The following is a 23,574-nucleotide window of genomic DNA, read 5'->3' on the forward strand; positions in this document are numbered from 1 at the left end:
AGTAAGAGGGGCAGAGTCCTCCAAGGGGAGTCCTGCCTTTGAGAGACATGCCTTTGCCCCCGATTGCGAATGAGGTGAGTCTTTAATTTAGGCCTCGTTTTCCTCACCCATAAAGTGGGGTTAGAAGAGTTATCAGGGTCCCTGGCGTCCCTCCCAACCCTAATTTTCCAGGGCAGGAGATTCCTGCTCTGATAAAGGCCCCAAACCCTCCGGCTGAAGTTCATCCTCCGCGGGGCCGGCAATAGGGACGCGTCCCCTTTAAGGAGCCAACTCGCCGGCGGCGGCGGCCGGAAGTGTTGAAGCCGGGCCTGGCGGCGGCGGTGGCGGTAGCGGCCGTGGCGGCGTCTGCGCATGCTCCGTCGCCCGCCCGCCCTGGCCGCTCGCCGCCCGCCCGCCCGACGGAGACGGTGAGGAGGGGGAGGGGTGGGCGCGCGGGCGCGGGCGCGGGGTGGGGTGGGGGCGGGGGGGCGGGCGCGGGGGCCGCGCGGCGGCCGGCGAGGGCGGGCGGGCGCGCAGGGGGCGGGGGGCTCCTGCCTCCGCGGGCGCCTCCCCACGCCCTGTGCGTGCCGCCGCCGCCGCCGGGGAGCGAGCGGACGTCGCGGCGCCGCGGGGGGGTGGGGGGACGCTGCCGCTGGGTCCGCCCGAGCAGCCGGGCCGCCCCCAGCGCGGCCGGCCGCGGCGCCCGGGTCCGGACCCCGGCCGAGAGCGGCTGGGGGCCGGCGAGCCTGGCATTGGGGGGCCCCGGAGCCTCGGACCGAGGGGCCCGGAAGTCCTCGGCCGAGGGACCAGGAGGGGCCGGAGCGACTCCGGACTGAGAGGCCCGGACGCCCAGGACACTGGGGAGGGGTCCGGGGATCCAGGGGTATCCCCGTAGGCGGGATCCGGGGAGCACCAGGCCCTTCGATGAGGAGCTGGGGAGAGGCCTGGGTCGAGCTGGGGAGAGGCCTGGGTCGCGCTCAGGCTAGGGGATAGTGGTGAAAGTGGGGCGAAGGGTGAAGGAAGCCCGCTGCCCGCCCGGGAGTATCCCTCGGAGCCTTGGGGTGGGGAGCAAGAGCAGAGAGTGGGTTTTGCTGAAGAAGGGAGGGTCCACGCTTCACCCGGGGGCGCGTTAGAGGCCTCGGCCATTCAGTCCAGGGGGAAAGAAGCAGGTGCTTCCCCGAAGGTGTGGTGACAGGTCCGGTAGTGGGAGCAGGGGACAAGGAAGAAGAGCTCCAAGGGAAAATGAGCAGGCCCCTACCTTCCCTTAGATGAGGGGGCGGTAGGAAGACACCTCAGAGCCTCCAGAGGAAGGAATGAGAAGGGTCCAGATCTGTGAGGGAATAACAGAGAGCTGGGAGTACCTCCTGATACTATAGGTGGAGAGCAGGCTGATCTGGTCTGTCGGGGATGGGGAAACCCGTGTTTTTGAGGACCGGAGAGAAGATAATTGATGGGAAGAAGGCTAGAGTACCCTTGCTTTCTAAAATGACAGGGGAATTGGCCTGCTGTCTTCTAATTAAGGGGCAGGAGAGGTGAGGGCAGACTCTTACTTGAAGGTCCTGGAGTGTGATCCACCCAGACTAAGGCACGTCAAGTCTTGACCTAGGGATCAAGGGAAGGCTTGGCCGTCTAAGGAGCAGGAGGAGGCCTGCATTCTCTTCTCAAGATGCGAGAAATTCAAAAACACTTCCTAACAGACACAGCAGGGGCCTTAACTGGTGTCTGTTTAGGAGAACCAAGAAGTGGCATTTTCCTCCTTAACCTGGAGGATTAGGGAAAGGGAGGATCAGATAATTCTAGTCTCACAGAGGATTCTTTTCTCTCTTTGGGGGACTTCTTCATTAAATGGACTGACTCCCCTAATTTGTCAGCCTTTTATCAGTTATGTGTATTTAAATTAGTCTACTGACTTGATGACTTTTGTCATTAGTTGTTAGTCAACTACTTATTCATATTTACTTCAACAAACATATTGAATAGCCAACTTGTACTCAACTTCATTGGGTTAGTTTGGGCTGTATTTTGGTCTTGTCCTAAGCAGAAGTCTCCTCAACTATAGCACGGTGACCCTTCAAAAAACCCTTTTACTGGTCAAGCAGATTTGGAAAAGAATACAATAAAATTCCTAGTAATGAAAACTGAAATGATTGAAATTTAAAACTTAATTTAAAAAAAGAATAAACAATAGATTTGACACACTTGAAGAGAAAAATCATGAAAGGGAAGATAGATGTGAAAAAACAAAACATTCACGCACCCACAAAAAACCCTTTTATGCTACTGCTTCCCTAAACACCTACGTAGTGGTCACCAATATGTGACTTATCCTAAACTTCATTTGCTCTGGCTCTTTTCCTCACAGTGGTCCTATGTAGTGATCTTACTGGCTTCATTACATCTGGTAGCACCCTGGATCACCTACTAAATACGTGAGGAGGAATAAAGAAGGAAAAAAAATCCAGGAGTTTTGGCCTCATGTAATAATAAAGTTTTAACTTGGAAATTTCTTAAAAATAGACCACACAGTCTACAAAAATTACAATGAAGTATGGAATAAATACATTTTGGAGTTAGAAATTTCAGGATATCTAGTATTTCTGTTAGTCCATTTCAGCTACCAACTCTGATGTTACTATGATCATGTGACACTTGTGCTTACATCTTGCCATGTTTTAAACAATTTTCAGGACACAAAGTGAATTTAATCCACAGTAAGTCAGATTATCATTTGTTTAGTTTTTTGATAGTTCATGTGAGTAGTCGTGCTTACTTTCAAGGTGTCTTATTTGTCTTTGAAAATAGCTACAAATAATTCTTCCTTTTCACATAAGTTTGACATATTTCCTTCATGTGTGTTCTCCTAGAATTACAGAGTGTTGTGCGATTCCACAATGAATACTCTAAGGCCCCTTCCATGAAATACCCAAAGGGGCAACTCACTCATCTTGCCTTAGGAGTTTTGGTTGCTATAAACAAGAGCTACTTTTCAGTTTACACTCAGCTCAAAGAGATGACCTTGCAATTAGCCAGTGTAGTCTGTAGAGCTGGTTCGGGTTACTTGCTAGGAATATGGTATTTAGGATAATAAGAGATATTCAACCCAAACTTGCTTCTCTAAAGAATGTAAGAATTGCCATGTTGGATCAGACTTGTCTCTGACTGACACTGAGAGATATGTCGTGGATAATTATAATTATCTTCTCTGATAAACTCTCAGAAGGTTAGAGAAGCAGCCAGAACCTTCCTCTTGAGTTCCGAGGTGTGTGGGGGGTAAGGAGTAAACTATGAGTTCTTATTGAGGAAAGTATTAATCAAGAAGTTAGTCTACCACTTATTCAGAGTATTGTAGAGAGGACTCAACCTTAGGGTAGAAGGTTGAACTAGAAGCATCCTAATTCCGCTTCTCTAACCCATTAATTTACCTATGCTATTAATTTTTTAACATTTAAACCATTTTTTTGAAATAATAAATTCCCTACGATTGTTACATGCTGAAGTATTACATCTTTTAAATTCATTAAATATGTAACAGAATAGTGCTTTACAACAAACAAGTGTCCGACAGATGTTAGCTGTCATTATTTTAATTCACCCTACATTTTTATGGTTCAAACTTTGACGATATCTATTGGTTCAATTATTCTAGGATTTGATGGCATTTTATACTTCATCATATCCCTTTTGGCTTTTTCTAGACTCAAGGGTCCTAATCATTTAGGTTCTCTTGCTGGCAGCCAGCCACACCAGTCCACTGATTCTCTAATCCCCACCCCGGCCAGTTTTAAACCTTCAATTTACGTAAGTTTGGATTGTATATTGTAGTATCTTGCAATTACTTTTTTCCTGTACTGTGTGACAATGTCACACATCTCTTTCCCTTCTGTAGCTCCTTAAGAGCAGATAACATCCCTTTTCATATCCAGGGAGGCTAAGTCTGTGTCTGATGTGGAGTAGGGACTCAGTACATATTGAACTGGCCATAATGATGGGCAATAAGCAAGGCAGCTTAGCCTGAGCTGTCTAAGTAAATTTATATCCCCTCAGTTAAAGACGAGAAAATTCTAGAAGTCTTTTAGGGTAAAGTGAGTTTACTCATTGCACAAAAATTTATTACATACATGCTATGTGCCAGATTTTCTTAGGAAGTTTTAGGTAGGCAGTTTTGTAAATAGAAGTCTGATATTTGAAAACTATTTATTACACTCGGGAGTCCTGGGCACTGAGCTAGCACAGGGGAGCCTGTTGAAAAAGAAAAGCTATCCTTTCTCTGCCAGGATGTAGTCTGAGGGGGAGAGGCTGACAAAGGGGGTTGATGGTTGTGACAGGGCTGCTGCAGGCGCTGAGGAAGCAAGCAGACCCTCTCAGATCTAGTCAGGGGTGTCACAGATGGCCTCTCTGAGGAAGCGATGTTTTAAATAAGTCATAAAAGTTTAGCAGTGACTTGCCAAAAAGGAAAGAGAAGAGAATTCCCGGTAGAGCAAACAAGTGTGAAGGCTCAGGTGAGGAAATATGGCTTAGTTGAGAAATTGGAGAAAATGCAATGGCAGGAGCCCACAATGTGAGAGGAAGAACTGCGAGAAATGAGGCTAGCAGGGTGGGCAGGGGACAGAGTTGGTGGGTTTTGTAAGCCATGTTAGGGTCTTTGCACCTTAATAGCGGCAAAGGGAATGCACTGAAGGATTTTTAAGTGGGGGAAATGGCCTTTAGTGAGATGACTTTGTCTGCTCTGTAGATCATGAATTGGAGATCAAGACCAGAGATTAGGGTACTGATGAGAAGCAGCTGGAAAAATCCAGGTAACAGTGTGGTGGCTCAGAATATGATGATGGCAGCACAGATGGAGAGTGGGGGTTGGCTAAAAGAGATATATAGGTGATAGAATGGATAGGATTTGGTGGTTGGTTGGATTTAGAAAGAGAAGAGGAGTCAAAAATAGCTCCTTAGTTTCTGGCTTGAGAAAATGGGTGGAGGGGAGCACCATTTATTGAGGCAGGAAACATAGGAGCAGGTTTGAGAGGGAACAGGCTTTCAGTTTAAGGTGCCTACAAGATATTTTAAGAGGCTTTTAGATAAAGGAGGTGTTGAATCCAGGAAAAAAGTTTGAATGTGAGAATCATAAAGGGCAGAAGTCTAAGTCACATATGAGGAATTTTAACTAGGTCAAACAAAAACAAAAATTGATTGAACCAATGTATGTCAGTGCCTATGATGAGCAAGGCTGTGGGAGACAAGATTTTTATTTTTTATTTATTTTTTTAATTTTTAATTAAAAAAAAAATTTTTGGCTGTGCCATGGCATGAAAGAAGCAAGATTTTTAGATAAGCAGCACCTGTCCTCACAGAGAGTATAGTGTAGTCATGGAGGTAGATGTCTGTTCAGTTAACTGCAGTGCAAGGCACAGTGTGATAAGCACTAGAGGAGAGCTGCAAGCAAGTATTGGGGGACCTCAGAAAAGAAAATGGTTTGGCAGTGGCTTTGTGGAGGAGTGAACTTTGAGCTGGACCTTGAAGGGAGAAGGAGATGAGGGAGAAAGGAGTTTTGGGCTTATGGAATAACAAAGGTAGAGAAACCTGAAAGTACATATTACACGTTCAGAAATCTGTGGGAGGTTGGTGTGGCTGGATCTTAAGATTCTTGGGATACTATAGTTGCAGATGAAACTGGGAAAATTTGGGGGCCAAATGAGGGAGATTTTGAGTGCCATGTTAAGTGTGTGCATTATAGGCAAACAATTACTGTGGCAGAGCTGAAATGTGGATTCTGTCCTCTGAGTACTAGTTACATATTCAAACTTGCATCCATTGTCTGTCTAAGCACAGTTCAGCACAGTCCTAATCATCTTCAAGTACTCACAATATCTAAGTAAATAGAGTGTTCTTATCCATAGTCTCTTATGTGACTCTATCTTTTCAGCTGTGAAGACTAACAGCTGCAGAATAACTTGGGGCCCTCTGAGTTTTCATTAAGATTGAGATAATGCTTTGAGTTACTTTAGAGTCAAGGAGTTTGTGGTACTGGACAGTGGTTTCCCCAACAGCTCTGCAGGGGAGATGTCAGGCAAGACCCTATCTCCATTCAATATGAGGCAAAGGGGTATTAAGACGTTCCTGGAGGTCATGCAGTTGGATTCAGCATTTATTAAAAAACCACACAATGTGAACCATCTTTCTTTTTCCCATACAACTTAGTTTAGTTAGCAGATACTTATTAGTATCTGCTTATTAGTATCTACTCACAAAGGACAGAGCACTTGATGAGGTATAATGGCTGGTTGCAAAGAAAATAGATGATTCTTACTTCCTAGGAGCTTAGTTTGGGATGGAACTAGTGGTGTGCTGTAAACCAGCTCTCTAGAAGAAAAAATATCCTGATTTGTAATGTTTGTCAATTTCTGTGGTGTATATTCTCCCAGCAACTGATTTCAAGCTACCAACTTGATGTCACTAAACTTGGAGTTGGGAAGCGATGTGCACAGTTGGTTCTCAGGAGCTGGTAGAGCTGGCTCTAGCATACCACTGGGTGAATCACACATACTAAGAAAACCTACAATAACAAGTGAGTACTAAGGCATTTCTGGAAAGATCAGAGCCTATGTCAGCCCCTTCTCACAGTTCCCATCTTTTTCAGAGGACCATGATCTGCAGGGTGCCCTGGGAATTAATAGTTATTATCTTGGTGTTCCTTTCCTATGGTTGCCATCTTTTCAAACCAGACAAAGTTACTGGTGCTACTTGTTTCTGACAGCAGCTCCAGCTATCTGACTTCATGTGAAAGATGGCTAATGCGGAAGTGAGTGTCCCAGTGGGGGATGTGGTTGTGGTACCCACTGAAGGAAATGAAGGGGAGAATGCTGAAGATACCAAAACCCAAGTGATCTTGCAGTTACAGCCTGTACAACAAGGGTAAGTGACTAGAGATTTGAATATTTTGAAAAATTTGGGAGGTTCAAAGAGTGAGGAAATTATAACTTTAAGGTGATTTAGCACAATGGAACATTCAACATAAAACTCTTAGAGCTAAGTTTTCATCTCTGTAATGTATTGTGTGCTATATTTGTCATTCAGTACTTATTACAACAGTTTGCTGTTTCCTTGTCTCTCTCCGTCTTCTCTACTGTGAGTTCCTTGGGGGTAAGTTACATGGTTCCCTCAGCTTACTTATCCACACTGTTTAGCACAAGGCCTTGGTACATGTTTACCAAAAGACAGTGTAGTTAGAGTCAGAGGAGAATAGGCAACTGTAAAAGTATTCCTACCAGAAGTTCTCTGGACCCTCGTGGATGGGCACATTACTAAGCTTAGTCTATCAAAAAAATATTTATCAACGACCTACCATTACACAACGTATTTCAAAGGTGTTGAAAGAAATATAGCACATGGTTCCAACCATCATGGAGCTTGTAGTCTAGTTGTGCAAGGCAAAAATACATGTTTGTAAATAAAGAGATCACTTACATGGCAAAACCTAAGAAGTTCAGAGTGGCATGGTTAGGATGTGCTTTTGAATTCAGAGGATCACTATGAATTTGAAAGAAGAGATTAGATTTTTCGGTGGTCTTGAAAGTTAAATGGGAACTAGATCTACAGAGAGAAGCGGGGGGTAGTTATTTAAAAAAAATTTTTTTTTTATTTTTAAAGTTTTTTTTTCGTTTTGTCAAATACAGTTTTTTTTGTTTTTTTGTTTTTTTTGGCTTTGCCGCATGGCACGTGGGATCTTAGTTCCCTGACTAGGGGAGGAACCCGTGCCCCCTGCATTAGAAGCATGGAGTCTTAACCACTGGACTGCCAGGGAAGTCCCAGGGGGGTAGTTATTTTATTTTGGGGAATGTATAAAAGATTCTTCAAGGATCAGAAGTGTTCTTGGGCAGACATATACAGTTGGCCCTCTGTATCTGTAGGTTCCGCATCCACGGATTCAACCAACCTTGGATTAAAAAATATTAAAAAAAGAAAAAAATCCAGAAAGTTTGAATAAGCAAAATTGAATTTGCCACATGAAAGCAACTATTTACATAACATTTACATTGTATTAGATATTATAAGTGATCTAGAGATGATTTAAAGTATATGGGAGGGACTTCCTTGGTGACTCAGTGGTTAAGAATCTACCTGCCAATGCAGGGGACACAGGTTCGCTCCCTGGTCCGAGAAGATCCCACATGCTGTGGAGCAGCTAAGCCCGTGCGCCACAACTACTGAGCCTGCACTCTAGAGGCTGCGAGCCACAACTACTGAGCCCACGCGCCACAACTACTGAAGCCCGTGTGCCCTAGAGCCCGCGTGCTGCAACTACTTAGCCTGTGCCCTAGAGCTCGTGAGCCACAACTACTGAGCCCATGCGCCACAACTACTGAAGCCTGCTTGCTCTAGGGCCTGCGTGCCACAGCTACCTAGCCTGTGTGTTGCAACTACTGAAGCCCACGTGCCTAGAGCCCGTGCTCTGCAACAAGAGAAGCCACCGCAATGAGAAGCCTGTGCACCGCAATGAAGAGTAGCCCCTGCTCGCCACAGCTAGAGAAAGCCTGTGCACAGCAATGAAGACCTAACACAGCCAAAAATAAAAAAAAATTTTTTAAATAAAAAAGTAAATAAAGTATATGGGAGGATGTGTGTAGGTTATATACAAATATTCAGTACTATGCCATTTTATAAGGGACTTGGACATCTGTGGATTTTGGTATTTGCAGGGGTGTCCTAGAAGCAATCCCCCACTGATACCAAGGGACGGCTGTAATCCAATTCCAGTCTACTAAGTAATGTACCTTGCCTTAAAAATTTCTGGAGAAAAACAGTTAACCTATCTTGGTAATTTAAAAAGCTTTTTAGTATAGGAAATTTCAAATATACCCCAAAATAATGAAAATATAATGAACCCCCATGTAAGCATCCATCACCCAGCTTCAACAGTTATCAACACATGGCCAGTCCTTTTTTTTTTCTTTTTTCACATGGCCAGTCTTATTTCATCTCTACATCCACCCACTCCTGAATTTTTTTGAAGCAAATCCCAGACATTAGTATGTATCTGTAAAAGATAAGGACTTTTTCTTTTTTAAAATATAAACATAGTTTGCTGACATTTCTGAATATTGTTAAGCATAAAGGAAATATTCTAAGGTCTATAAGGGTAAGTTGGTATAAATAATGCCTAACATATAGCCTATAGAGTGGTTTAAATTTTTATTGGCACCAACAGATTATGCATGCTTACTCAAACTCATTTGTTTGGGAATTTTGTTTGATACACATACACATACTTGTAGTTGTTACCTTTAGAGGTAGGGTAACATCAGGAAGAATTAAAGGGCAGGTTCTTTAGTTCTCCGCAGCTTTATTTTCTTATGGAGTCATCATTTCTTCTGTCTTTCCTAAAGTACTCCAGTTGTCACTTGTCCTGTCCCTAGTAGAGACAGAAAAAAACGTCTCTGCTACTTAGAGACTTAATTCTTTTGAAGATTTGGTTCCACTTATTTTTCTGTTTGTCTTTTTTATTTTCCAAATGATATTGCCTTTTCTAGAAACCTCTCATTGCTTGCTTAGGTAGAGGGATCTTTGTACAACATATATTGACTCCCCACTCCACTGTTTACACTGAATTTTAGTGCATGAGCTAGTGAATAAACATTTTGAGGTATTGCATTTTTTTTTTTTGAGGTATAGCATTTTGAGATGCCTGTCGGTTGATTTTTTTAGTTGTATTATTTTATTATTTGAATATTTTATTGCATTTTAGCCTCATTTTATAAAAATGAGCAGGGTACAAAAAACAGTGATTCTAGTGATAAGAAATACTGGTCTCATAATTTTAATACACTTGAGACAAAGATGGAAATCATCAGGTGTCAGTCTTCAGCCTCATCACACTTAACCTGCTTGGCTACAGTTCAAGTATGAAGGAGAGAAACAATCAAAGAGTATGTATGAATTGCTGGGAATAAATTGGTAAAGATTATATTCAAAAGGCAAGAAATAATTAGGGATTTTATGTAAGTATTTTTAGATTTCAATATGTAATTCCTCTTGCCCATCTTTTTAGCTTTTACATATATGACATTTTATACTTTCTCAAATATTCATCGTATACACATTTTCAGGAATACATTGTGAAGCAAAAGTAGAGTATCTGGTAACAGTCTCTTAATATGAATACATAGAACCTGACACATTGTGTAAGATGATACTTTCATAATAATACTAGATGGGTTTTTTTCTTTTTATATATTTATTTTTGGCTGTGTTGGGTCTTCATTACTGTGCGCGGGCTTTCTCTAGTTGCGGCGAGCGGGGGCTACTCTTTGTTTTGGTGCGCAGGCTTCTCATTGCAGTGGCTTCTCTTGTTGTGGAGCACGGGCTCTAGGCGCGTGGGCTTCAGTAGTTGTGGCATGCAGGCTCAGTAGTTGCACGGGCTTGGTTGCTTCGTGACATGTAGGATCTTTCCGGACCAGAGATCGAACCCGTGTCCCCTGTATTGGCAGGCGGATTCTTAACCACTGTGCCACCAGGGAAGTCCCTAGATTGGTTTTAAAATATGTCCACATTCAACTTTTTTTAAAAACATAGATACTGAGGTACTCAGGTACTAAGATACTAAGAAGACTTTTAATTCTGGGAGTTTTTCAACAAAGAAGGCTTGTTCAGCCTATGCTTTCTCTTTAAAAACAAAAAAAGATGGTTATTAACTTTTTCAAATAAAACCTTTAAAACATATTTAAAAAGTCCTCAGGAGGAGTGAAGGTACTAAGATTCCATCACCATTCTTGGCTTTCCAATTCATTTTGGATTCATAACAGAGTTTTTAACAATGAGATCAGGGACTGGTGATTTTAATATTACATAAATTTACTCAGTGTGCTGAGTGGAATAGTTCAATTTGAGGAGTAGTGACCTTACTTTCCTTATCATGCTCATATCCCTCCCCAGTAGTAAGTTTAAGGCCTTAGGAAGCTGTATAAACTCTTTCAGATCAGTAGAGTATGCCTTAGTTTATGTAATAATTCCACATTCAATTAATCAGAATATCTTTCCTTATCATTCAAGATAAAAAGAACTTAACTCTGTGGATTTTCAGTTTTCAGTGAATTAGAATACAATGATGTAGACTTAACTTTAAAACTCTAGTAAACATAATTTTATCTCACTTCGATGATTCAATAAGGCATGTCGGTATCTCATAACGCCTTAACATTTTAAACATATTTTATGATTTTTTTACCATAATTGTAGTAGGTATAGAGAATTAGGCTAAATCCATCACTATCCTGAGTGGCTTTAGAAAGATTTTCCCTGATAAAATCTTGTTTGCCCATAAAAATATAGACTATTCCCTGACTTCCCACCCCAAGTGCAATTTTCCGGTTGTTGAAATTATGTATAGACAAGAATTTATTCTTTTAAAGGATTTTGCACATACTGGTCAAGTTAGAATGAGCTTACCAAATTTACTTGAAGCAGTGGTTTGTTTTTTTTTTGGCCACGCTGCAGCTTGCCAGATCTTAGTTCCCTGACCAGGGATCGGACCTGGGCCCCTGGCAGTGAGAGCGCCATGTCCTAACCACTGGACAACTACGGAATTCCAGAAGCAGCAGTCTCTCATGTGTTATCACACTCCTCATTCATTTACCGGTCATTTATTGTGTGCTGTGCCATGTTCCAGTTAGCACACGACATGCCAGGTATACAAAATGAATAAAATGTAATCTCTGCTCTCAGGGACTTTTTTTTTTTTTTTTTGCACGTGGCTTGCGGGATCTCAGCTCCCTAACCAGGGATTGAACCCGGGCCATGGTAGTGAAAGCCTGGAATCCTAACCACTAGGCCACCAGGGAACTCCTTCTCAGGGACCTTTTAGACTATGCCCAAGGAGAAAGAGAGACAGGTAAACAAGTATATAGTATGAAGTGTTATAGTTGTTGTGACAAAAGCCTAAAGTACAGTTGCATCACAAAGGAGGAAGTGGGTGATTATACTGGAGGATTGAGATGGAAGGAAAAGCATCATATAGGCTACTCATTAAAAAACAAAAGATGGGGAAGGATGTTCTGGGAAGAGGGAGAAGAGCAAAAATAGACGGTGTAAAAGAAGATGGCAGTTTTGGGAACTACAAATAGTTTGGTATGATTGGGGCTTGGATTGTCTGGTGGGATTTGGTGAGAGATGAAACCAGGGGCCAGATCTTGGAGGGACTTAAATATCATATTAAGGATTTGGGGCTTTATTTTAGCAGCAAGGAGAGGATTCTTGAAGGGTTTTGAGGAGGGCGTTACATGATCACTCTGGAAGGAATATAGAAGATCAGGTAGATGCAAGGAGACCAGTTCAGACTAGAGATGATGCAGCCTGAATTAAGGCGGTAGTGGTGGAAATAGACAGGGAGGATGGCTGGTGTTAAGGAGATGCATCTGGCAGGACTTGGTGACTGACTATGTGGGAGTTGAGGAGGAGGAAAAGGGAGAAATTCAGTGTAATTCCCAGGCTTCTGTTTTAGGCTACTGTGTGCTGGGTGGTGCCATTACAAGGATGGGGAATATAGGAAGAAGAGTAGTTTGGGAGGTGGGAGAGGAAAGAGAACTTGGTTATTTTAGACATAATGAATTCAATAAAGTCCTATGGAATATCCAAATGTATATATATTTATTTAGCAGTTAATTGTGTCCTGGTGTGGAATTCAGAAGGGAGGTCTGTGCTAGAGGTGTCACCATGCGGATGGCTAATCACTGATGCAAAGGAGATTATTCAGGCAGTGCTTTAGGGTAACAAGTGCAATAATTAACACGTTAGGTTTATTATGGAAATTGAACAAAGGATGTCAGTGTATCGTGTTAGGTGTTCTGAGCCCATTTCTTAGAAGGTAGAAACATTTTGGAGAGAGATTTTCCTTAAGTGGTATCTCTAGTTACTGCTGGTTACTTTGGGCATAATGGCTCTCTTTTTTTTTTTTTTTTTAACTAGGTTCTGCTCATGTCTATAGTTTGATTATGGTGACTTAAAAAATGCTAAAGTGTAAAAATGACTAAAGTTCCTAGATTCCAACAAGGGACATCAACTTCTGTGGTCAGTAGGTTCTTCCTGCTTTGAACTAACAGTATTACTTTTTAGTCTTATTTGGATAAATCTATAAGGTGACTTAATCTTATACTTGAAGCAGCACTTTATGTCATGAGCTTTTAAAGTTAGGGAAAAGTCTGGTGTAAAATAGTAGCAAGTGGCGCTGTAAATACAGTAGCAAGAGGAACTTTCCTTTGGGGTGAGGAAAGTTGTTGATTCATTTCCATGGTAGTAGCTGCTAAGCAGTCCCGGGCAGCTTAGAATTTAAATACACTGGGGCACTAGTCAAAGCACTAACATCGAGTTGTAGAGTATATTATTTTATTCCTTTTGAGAGAGATTAAAACAAATTTCTTAACCCCATGCTGTGAATATTAATTTTTTCATGATTTATGTAGTTTGTTTATCGATGGACACTTTTACAACAGGATTTATGAAGCCGGATCCGAGAACAACAGGGCAGTTGTGGCAGTAGAAACTCACACGATACACAAAATTGAAGAAGGGATTGGTAAGTCTTTTTGTTGTTCTAGTACTTTTTTTTTTTGGCCATACCTCAAGGTATGCGGAACCCGTGCCCCCTGCAGTGGTGGTGGGGAGTCTTAACCACTGGCCCACCAGGGAAACCCTGTTCTAGTACTTTCGACCTTAGGTTCCTTGGTTGAGATTTCTTGCCTTTTGTGCCTTATTTTTCCCCCCTACCCAGTGTGCCCTACCAGTGCTGTAGCCATCAATTTGATGATGGCACATCTAGAGACACCGCTGCCTAAGATGCTAGGGCTGTCCATTGATGTTTAATGTGAATTTGCTAGGGTTGCTGAAAAGATTTGTCATCAATAGAAATCCCTCAAAGAAATTGGAGCCTCAAGGTTGATCTCTGTCATCAGGGAAGTTGCTGATGAGGTGTTGATTGGAAGGCAGTCAGTGGAAAGAAACTGAAGTTAGACAAACCTGAGTTTGTCTGAAATTAGACAAACCTGAGTTTGAATCCCACGTTCTCACTTCTTAGCTGTGTGTCCTTGGGAAAGTCCCTTCACCTTTCTGAGTCCTACACAGGGACATAGGAAACAATCACTGCCTCACAGGATTGTTTTAAGAACTAAAAAAGATTAAGCCTATAAAAGCACACAGCACAGCGTCTGGCACATAGTGGGAGCTTGGTAAGAGAGCTGTTATGCCAAACTTCTTCCAGAAGATTCCTAAACAGTACCAACCAGTGTGAACTGTTAGCCCCTCAGAGGAACCAGGAGACTAGAGATTCTGAATTAAGCTTTGGGGAAGAGTGTTTGATAAATAAATGATATTTTTTCCATTTTCAAGATGCAAGCACTATAGAAGCAAATGAGGATATGGAAATTGCTTACCCCATAACTTGTGGGGAGAGCAAAGCCATTCTCCTTTGGAAGAAGTTTGTATGCCCAGGAATAAATGTAAAGTGTGTCAAGGTAATTGTCTTTTCTCCTTGCTGGGGCCTATTTTGGGTCTCCTTGTTTTCAAAGGGTATGGTTTTAGTGCCTCTTCTCTCTCTTCCACCGTGTCAATGTTTTTAATTTTGTGGTGTCCCTTTGTGTCACAGTAAAAAAAAAAAAAAATAGGGACTTTGGAGTGAAATTGACCTGGATTCAAGTCCCACCAGAATATAAGTCCTTTGAGAGCTGCGAATTTGTCTATCTTGTTCACTATTGTATCCCCAGTACCTAGAATAGGGCTTGTCATATTTATCAGTAAATATTTGTTGAATGAATGGAGTCCCATCTCTATCACTGACTAGCTAGGTGACCTTGATCAAGTTATTTAATATTTCAGAGCCTCATATGTTAAAATACAAATAATTATACACACATACGCACACAGTAAGGTTGCTAGAAGATGAAGTGAGATCATATATGTAAAATGCCTTACACTGGTGTGTAATTTGGTAGAGTTTATTAAAAATTATTACTGATAAAAATAAGTAATCTTCATGAGAGCACAATGTGGAAATAATTGCTTATTCTGTCTCCACTGGTAGCCACAGCTGACCCATAGATAATAGTCACCATCAGTGGCATCATCCTAGAATCATTAAGAATTACAGAGCTTTGAGGCTTTGTAGTGCTGTTGGTTTCTTCCATCCTTATTCTTTCTACCAGATCCTGAATCTTGTCATTAGGGCTGGATAGATTACTTCAGTTTAAATAGCCTTTGCAACATTGGACCCATCTGCTTGATTCAGGGCATAAATGGATTTTAGATCCTAATCAGTATATTAATCTCTGACCCTCCTCGTGTCTTCTGTAGCTTCGTACCAGGACAGGGCACTGTGTCCAGAAAAGGATCATCTTCTCTAGCACAATAGGGCGGGAGGATGGAGAATACAAGGCTATGACTAAAGATGTCATTTGGGTATTTTTTGTACATAACAAGTAGAGTTATGTCTTTCTTTCCCTCTTGGCCTGCCTAAATTAACATTGGATTATTTTGGACTTTACTTTTTACATTAGTTCAATGATCAGTTGATCAGCCCCAAGCATTTTGTTCATCTGGCTGGCAAGTCCACCCTGAAGGACTGGAAGAGAGCTATTCGTCTGGGTGGAATCATGCTCAGGTGAGCTCTAATAGCAAGTTCATACCTTTCAACTGACTGTGGGGCACTTAATCATGGTGGAATCCAGAGAATCCAGTCTTCTTAATTTGAATTTTTATTCTGCCTGAAGGATTGGCTTAAACAATCCATGTATTATTTGACCTTCATCAACTTGTTCTTAAAATCCCTGTGAGAGAAGAAAAATTGAATTAAATTGACTCTTCCCAGCATCTAGGACAAATTCTTCTGATGTCAGAATGTTGGGCAAGACCTTCTCTGGGAAGAGAAGCTCAGGAGTAGATGACAGTCCAGCTTGAGATCACTCAGCATAGGCAGAGCTAAGCCTGGTGCTAAGAAAGCTTGACAACGATGGAGATGTGGGCAGATGGACAAATCCTGGGATAATCTGGTAGAGTAGAAGGGTGCTGTTCGTAAGTAACAGTTATGCACAGCGAATGCAATCCTTGCCGTCATTGTACCATAGAAATAAACTTTATTTGTTTTGTTTTTAAATATTTATTTATTTATTTAGGCTGCGCCCGGTCTTAGTTGCGGCATGCAGACTCTTACTTGCGGCATGCATATGGGACCTAGTTCCCGAATCAGGGATCGAACCCGGGCCCCCTGCATTGGCAGCGTGGAGTCTTACCCACTGCACCACCAGGGAAGTCCCAGAAATAAACTTTAGAATGTACAGTATCCCCACTCCCATCTCTATATGCAGCAAGTTTATCATTGTAATCCACCCCACTCCTCGGTGAAATTAACATTAGTTGGTATTTCTTGAGCACTCAACTATTGATAGAAAATTTTAAAATGTGGTTAAGAATTAAAAGTTCCCCACAGAACATGTATCAAGAGCCTTAAAAACCTCTTACCTTTTGTCTTTAATTTTTTTAAGGAATCTGTCTTAAGAGAAATCTATAGTGCTTGTAGAGATTCAAGTATAAAAGTGTTCATTGCAACATAATTTATGATGGTGAAAATTACAGTCTGCTTTAATATACAATCAAGGTGTATCTAAAGTAAATTATGGCTCATCTAAATATATATGAGTTTATACTATGGGATATTATGAGGTCATTAAAATATTTCTAAAGAGTTTTTACATGGAAAATGCTTATGATGTAATGTAAGGAAGAAAACAAAATGTAATATCAATTAATTTAGTTGTTTTAAAAAACACACATATATAAGTAAATTTAGTAGAAGAAAATATGCTGAAATGTTGATATTATCTCTGTGTTGGATATTTTTTTAAAGAGCAGTTGTTTTCTTTATAGTTTTTTGTATTTTCCACAGAAAATGTTTTTTTCTTTATGTATGATTTTTATAGTCAGAGGCATAATTAAAAAAAAATTCATTCCAGATGATTTGTATGCATTAATCAGTAGTTGAACGAAATTGGGGGTGAATACCTTTAACTTTCTTTTTTTTTTGTTCTTGTCTTGTTTTATTTGCCCAGAAAAACAAGTGTATGCCAACTTTCCCCAAATGTAAAAGACTCAGAGTGTCTAAAAAATCTTTAGTGAAAGCCAAGTAACATTATAACATAGAGTTTACTGTAATTAAAATACCTCATGGCTTTGCTCATGGCCTATAATAACATCTTGTGAATCTAGTTATAAGGACATTTTATAGTGGGGGTTTAGTATAATCAACTTTGCTCTGTATTTATAGGAGAGTTATCTCTTTTTTTTTTTTTAAAGGAAAGAAATGTGCTGAAGTTTTATGTCTCCAGAAGTGGCAACAGATCTTGCTGGTCTACAAGTACTAATACATCAGAATCTAATCACAAAATTCTAATCCCCCTGTGGCATTTCTCATTTGTGCTGGGATATGAGTTAGTCTTTTCCCCTTTTGGGCTTCGTTTCAATGAGATTCTATGGGGAAATTTAGCTATTGTCAGGAGTATATGTCTAAAACTTTGTGATAACGGGAAATAAAAGAGAGTACTCATAATGAGTAGGCTAAGGAGGGAAGAGGAGTACTTGTAAATGTGGGCAGGACCAATGAACATTTTATAGCCCCAATCAGAATTTCTGCAACCTAATGACTTTTAAATTATTTAATTATTTATTTGTTTATGGCTGTGTTGGGTCTTCGTTTCTGTGCTAGGGCTTTCTCTAGTTGCAGCAAGTGGGGGCCACTCTTCATCGCGGTGCGCGGGCCTCTCATTATCGCGGCCTCTCTTGCTGCGGAGCACAGGCTTCAGACGCGCAGGCTCAGTAATTGTGGCTCACGGGCCTAGTCGCTCCGCGGCATGTGGGATCTTCCTAGACCAGGGCTCGAACCCGTGTCCTCTGCATTGGCAGGCAGATTCCCAACCACTGCGCCATCAGGGAAGCCCCTAATGACTTTTAATACTATTAGGTTTCATTAACATATAGAAGGGACTCAGCAACTTTGTCTCTATTTGTCCCTTTAAGATGAAGTGCAGGCTGAATTGGTACTTCTTGTCTCTCTTTGCACAGGAAAATGATGGACTCCGGACAGATTGATTTTTACCAACATGACAAGGTTTGCTCCAATACCTGCAGAAGCACCAAATTTGATCTTCTGATCAGCAGTGCAAGAGCTCCAGTGCCAGGACAGCAGACAAGTGTGGTGCAGACACCCACTTCGGCTGATGGTAGGGGGTAGGAAACCACCTGAAAACCCACTGTGTTTTTCAGTAGCACTTTTCCCCTCATTTCTCCTTTGTGTTTCTTTTTTCAATTCTCGAGAGCGTTAATGTAAGGTATGGTAATCTTGGGTGGGAGTCCATGCTTTAGAAAGAACTCTCTTTGTTTTCTCCCAAATGATTCCTATTGGCCAGACCTCCTTCCTTGTTTCTTTATTACAGTGCATGGTAAACGTTAGAAAGGTGATCCATATAATGCTTATTTAACAGTCTCACTTTGGTGCCACTTGACATATCTTTGAAATCAGAGTGTTTTAAAAATCCTTTGCTCTTCTAGTGGTCAAGGCAGGTGGGTGGATTAGAACGGAGAATGGTTTTCAGCTGTTGAACTAAGATGTATCAAAGACAGTGTGTCATTGGCTGGGCTGGACTCTGGAGACTGCTGTAAGGATCAAAGAGCTCTGTCTGTAAGGAATTCAGATAAGCAAGCTGAGGCTTCTTCACAAATGAGATAGGATGGGCACACACTTAACTTCAGTATTGTTGAGCTTGGGACAAGGGCTCTCTAGGAAAGATATAGCCATATGAGGTTATTATTAAGGATTTCATTCAGCTGGAGACTTAGCACAGCTAAAATTCTTAGATAGAATATGTCTAAACTACTTCCAGGAGACTTATAAATATGCCTGACAGAGACACAAGAACGCTAAAGGATGTAAGGGAAGTATTGTGCTTTAAAAATGACTTCTCAAGGTTTCTTTTGGTCAGTCCTAATGTTCTGTGAGTAACCACTGGGTGAGTAGAAGCCAAATTTCTTGGAACCTAAGTTCCTTTCAGGAAAGTGTAAAATATCTAGCAGTTTGAATATTTGGTGTTGTGACACTTTCACTTGAAAAGTGAAAAATGCTGTGAAATTATCTACTTCCTTTTCATTATGCTGAAACTTCTTTACTTGATCATCCATATTGATATTACTTGTTTGCTTGATTATTGATATCCTCCAGTGTGGAGAGTCCACACTTGTCTATATTTCTGTCTGGATCAGTTTGATTTTTCTCAATTCTTTTTGTTTAAAACCTTAATATAAAATTGATAGCAGTAGTTTTTTCCTCTGTGAATCTGCTATTCATGGATCTCTTATCTGATTTATTTTGGTCTCATTTCTCTTGCTTTCTCTTACATAGCCTGATAAATAAGTTACATCAACTTCATGTATTCTAGATGGTTAGTATCAAACATGCTTGTAGTAGGGCTCTTGACTGTAATTTTCTTTTAAATTATTTCAAGTGCTCCTCATCCTCACCAAGTCTGGGGCCTGCAGCCTGGCAGTCGTGCCCACCTTCTGTCTCTTTCGAAAACATAACTGCTCAGAAAGCAGATTGCTCTTTTGTGATTTTGTAAGTTATCTTTCACTTTCTATTCAGGGTAAGAAGAAAGCATTTTCTTTTGCAAGGCAGGTTTTATTTAGGAAATCCAATATTCATCCTGGATTACCTAGGATTCTAGTTTTTAATATAGGGACATGCAGGCAAAAGGTTAGAAAGTTAAATAACAGGATCTCTTTGGCTGTCTGAGATAGAGGATAGTTGTGACTTTTTCATAAAATTCACGGGCCTTCCCTCTAATGGACTGCTTTTAGGTAGCATCACACAGATTGCCATCTCAGAAGAGAGCATGGAAGAGGCAGGGCTGGAATGGAACTCGGCTCTCACTGCTGCTGTCACCATGGCCACAGAGGAGGGCATGAAGAAAGACTCAGAGGAAATTTCAGGTACTTTCTATGGGGCTCAGATTTCTTGTAAGGTTTTGTGACTCTTATCACCATTATAATTATGGACACAGAAAGCCTCTTCGTTACTTGTGCTGGTTTTTCTTATGCATATTAATACTAATTACAGCTGCAAACATCTTATTTTAATCCAAGCAATAGCCCTGTAAAGTCAGATTTTATGAAGAAATTGAGACTCAGAAAGGGTCAGCACCCTGCCTAAGACCAGTCACACAACTAGTAATTCAGCTGTTTAACTGAATTCATCTGTTTAACTCTGAAGTCCATGCTTTTTATCCTGTCACACTGACTCCAACTTTGGCACATTTGTTAGAAAAACCAAGCTGCAAGATGTTAGAAGAAAAAATTAGGTAGCAGGTGGTGTAGAGGATGGTGATTAATGATGATTCACTTAGAGGGGACAGGAGAAGCTTCACATCATCCTTCATTCATTAATTTATTTAACAAATATTTATTGCTGCCTGTTTTTAGCTGGTACTGTTGCTAGATCTAGATAGATGAAAAGACATAGCTTCTGCCCTCAGGGAACTTATAACCCCACCTATTCAACTGTTTTATTGTGTTTTTTGTTTTGTTTTTTTAAAAAATATTTATTTATTTATTTATTTTGGCTGCGCCGGGTCTTAGTTACGGCACGTGGGATCTTCGTTGCGGCATGTGGACTTCTTAGTTGCAGCATGCGAACTCTTAGTTGCGGCATGCATGCGGGATCTAGTTCCCCGACCAGGATTAAACCCAGGCCCCCCTGCATTGGGAGCGTGGAGTCTTACCCACTGGACCACCAGGGAAGTCCCTTTATTTTGGTTTTTTAAGTATAGGATTAGAGGGAGTATATCTTTAACTTAATTTAATTTCTTTATTACTTAACATTTAAAATATTATGTATTATTTAATTTTAAATTAAATTATTTAAATAAATGCTTTAGTATTTATTAAATATTTCATTTAATATTTTTATTGGAGGAAGATACCCGTTCCCTGTAGCCAGAAGCATGACAAATTGAGGCAATTATCACAAGTCCCTATTTTGCTGCAGAGTTCAAATAATTAGATACCAACTCAGGGAGGCAGCTAGTGTTCCAAAGGCTTCTTTTCTTTTCCCAGAAATAGCCCAGTAAGAAATCATTTTGAGGGGGGTTCCCTGGTGGCCTAGTGGTTAGGATTTTGGGCTTTCACTGCTGTGGCCCGGTTTCAATCCCTGGTCAGGGAACAGATCCTACAAGCTGTGCAGCATGGAAAAAAAAATCATTTTGAATCGAAATAATTTTGAATTTAACATTGTAGAGATATGCCTAAGTATATGTAGCGTCCCTTGTTTACCCTCTGTCTTATCCCTCTTTTGCCAGAGGACACTTTGATGTTCTGGAAAGGAATAGCTGATGTAGGACTGATGGAAGAGGTTGTCTGCAATATACAGAAGGAAATAGAGGAGCTACTCAGGGGAGTTCAGCAGCGGCTTATCCAGGCTCCCTTCCAAGTCACAGGTAAACACACTAATCCTAACAATAGCAGTCATTGTAGGCAGATCATGTTAGCCTCATGAAACACTGAGGTATAGGTATTATTATCCTCATTTTACAGGTTAGGAAAGTAAGGCTCATAAAAAGTTACTATCCAAAGTTCATAGCTAGGGTTTTTTTTTTTTTTGAATTGTAAAATTTTTTTTTTTATTGAGGTATAGTTGATTAACAATATTGTGTTAGTTTCAGGTGTACAGCGAAGTGATTCAGTTATATATATGTGTGTGTGTGTTTTTAAATTTCTTTTTATTTAATTTATTTTATTTTTGGCTGCGTTGGGTCTTCGTTACTGTGCGCGGGCGTTCTCTAGCTGTGGCGAGTGGGGGCTACTCTTTGTCGCGGTGCGCGGGCTTCTCATTGTGGTGGCTTCTCTTGTTGCGGAGCACGGGCTCTAGGCGTGTGGGCTTCAGTAGTTGTGGCACGTGGGCTTCAGTAGTTGTGGCTCGCGGGCTCTAGAGCGCAGGCTCAGTAGTCGTGGCGCACGGGCTTAGTTGCTCCGCAGCATGTGGGATCTTCCCGGACCAGGGCTTGAACCCGTGTCCCCTGCATTGGCAGGCGGATTCTTAACTACTGTGCCACCAGGGAAGCCCCTATGTGTGTGTATTTTTTCAAATTATTTTCCATTATAGGTTATTAGAAGATATTGAATATAGTTCCCTGTGCTATACAGTAGATCCTTGTTGCTTATGTATTTTATACATAGTAGTGTGTATCTGTTAATCCCATACTCCTAATTTATCCCTTCCTCACTTCCCCTTTGGTAACCATAAGTTTTTTTTCTATGTCTGTGAGTCTGTTTCTGTTTTGTAAATAAATTCATTTGTATTACTTTTTGCTTCCACATGTAAGTGTTGTTTGTCTTTCTCTTACTTAGTATGTTATTCTCTAGGTCCATCCACCTTGCTGCAAATGGCAATATTTCATTCTGTTTTTATAGCTAAGAAATATTCCTTTGGCTATATATACCACATCTTCTCTGTCCATTCATCTGTTGATGGACACTTAGGTTGCTTCCATGTCTTGGTTACTGTGAATTGTAAATTGCTGCTATGAACATTGGAGTGCGTGTATCTTTTCAAATTAGAGTTTTCATCTTTTCTGGATATATGCCCAGGAGTGGGATTACTGGATCATATATGGTAGCTCTATTTTTAGCATAACTAGGTTTTGAACTCAGGTCTGGCATTGCTTTTTCCACAGGTAATTTTTGCCTTGTAAATGGTGCCAGAAAGCAATCTCTTTCTCTCTCTCTCTCTCTCTCTCTCTCGATATAGATACAAAGTAGATATATAGAGTCTGAAAATTGGAGAAATCCACCTGGTTTTAGACAGTTCTCATATTCTGTTAGTTTAAGGCTTCCAGAACTACCGTCTGCATTCCAGGCAGAGGGAACAAAGATCTTGAAGTTACAATGAACTTGGTGGGTTCAAAGAATTAGAGAAGCACTGACGTGGCTCCAGAGGACTAATTAATGGAGAGAGTGGTAGGTGATGAGGTTGGACAGGAGCAGAGGGGACAGTTTAGATAAGCTTTTGTCAGAACTTTGGGTTTTATTTTAAGGTGATGGTAAGCCATCATAGTGATTTTGAGCAGGGGAGTGAAGTGATCAGATATATTTATATTTTTTTAATATAGTTTTTTTATTTTTATATCTTTAATGGAATCAAACTCATTAATATTTTCAAGATTATTTCTTCACTTGCTTGTAATTGAGGGAATTATCACGTTTGACAATTTCTAATGACCCCATGACAGTCTTAACTAATTTTTAAAATTTTAATTTTATTTATTTATTTATTTTTGGCTGCGTTGGGTCTTCGTTGTTGCGCGCGGGGTTTCTCTAGTTGCGGCAAGCAGGGGCTACTCTTCGTTGCAGTGTGTGGACTTCTCATTGTGGTGGCTTCTCTTGTTGCAGAGCACAGGCTCCAGGTACACAGGCTTAGTTGCTCTGCAGCGTGTGGGATCTTCCCAGACCAGGGATCGAACCTGTGTCCCCTGCATTGGCAGGCAGATTCTTAACCACTGTACCACCAGGGAAGTCCCTCAGATTTAT

At 41.0% G+C, this 23,574-nt stretch overlaps 1 protein-coding gene across 6 annotated transcripts in view; it reads left to right on the forward strand.

The window, feature by feature from the left end:
* The first annotated feature begins 317 nt into the window (after positions 1-317).
* GMEB1 (glucocorticoid modulatory element binding protein 1) overlaps positions 318-23,574 on the forward strand; it is a 28,025-nt gene continuing 4,768 nt past the window's right edge. The window contains exons 1-9 of one of the 6 annotated variants that reach the window (XM_068539304.1): positions 3,663-4,775; positions 6,393-6,535; positions 6,725-6,882; positions 13,422-13,534; positions 14,344-14,468; positions 15,507-15,610; positions 18,064-18,221; positions 19,852-19,983; positions 21,348-21,485. In XM_068539304.1, coding sequence (XP_068395405.1) covers positions 6,755-6,882; positions 13,422-13,534; positions 14,344-14,468; positions 15,507-15,610; positions 18,064-18,221; positions 19,852-19,983; positions 21,348-21,485 — 898 coding nt within the window. In that variant the 5' untranslated portion in view covers positions 3,663-4,775; positions 6,393-6,535; positions 6,725-6,754. Of the gene's footprint in view, positions 408-3,662; positions 6,536-6,724; positions 6,883-13,421; positions 13,535-14,343; positions 14,469-15,506; positions 15,611-18,063; positions 18,222-19,851; positions 19,984-21,347; positions 21,486-23,574 lie in introns of those variants that run through there. The other 5 variants (XM_068539305.1, XM_068539302.1, XM_068539306.1 and 2 more) reach the window with 5 other exon arrangements.

Source organism: Eschrichtius robustus, chromosome 3 (genome assembly GCF_028021215.1).
Source record: "Eschrichtius robustus isolate mEscRob2 chromosome 3, mEscRob2.pri, whole genome shotgun sequence".
In the NCBI taxonomy this organism is placed as follows: domain Eukaryota; kingdom Metazoa; phylum Chordata; class Mammalia; order Artiodactyla; family Eschrichtiidae; genus Eschrichtius; species Eschrichtius robustus.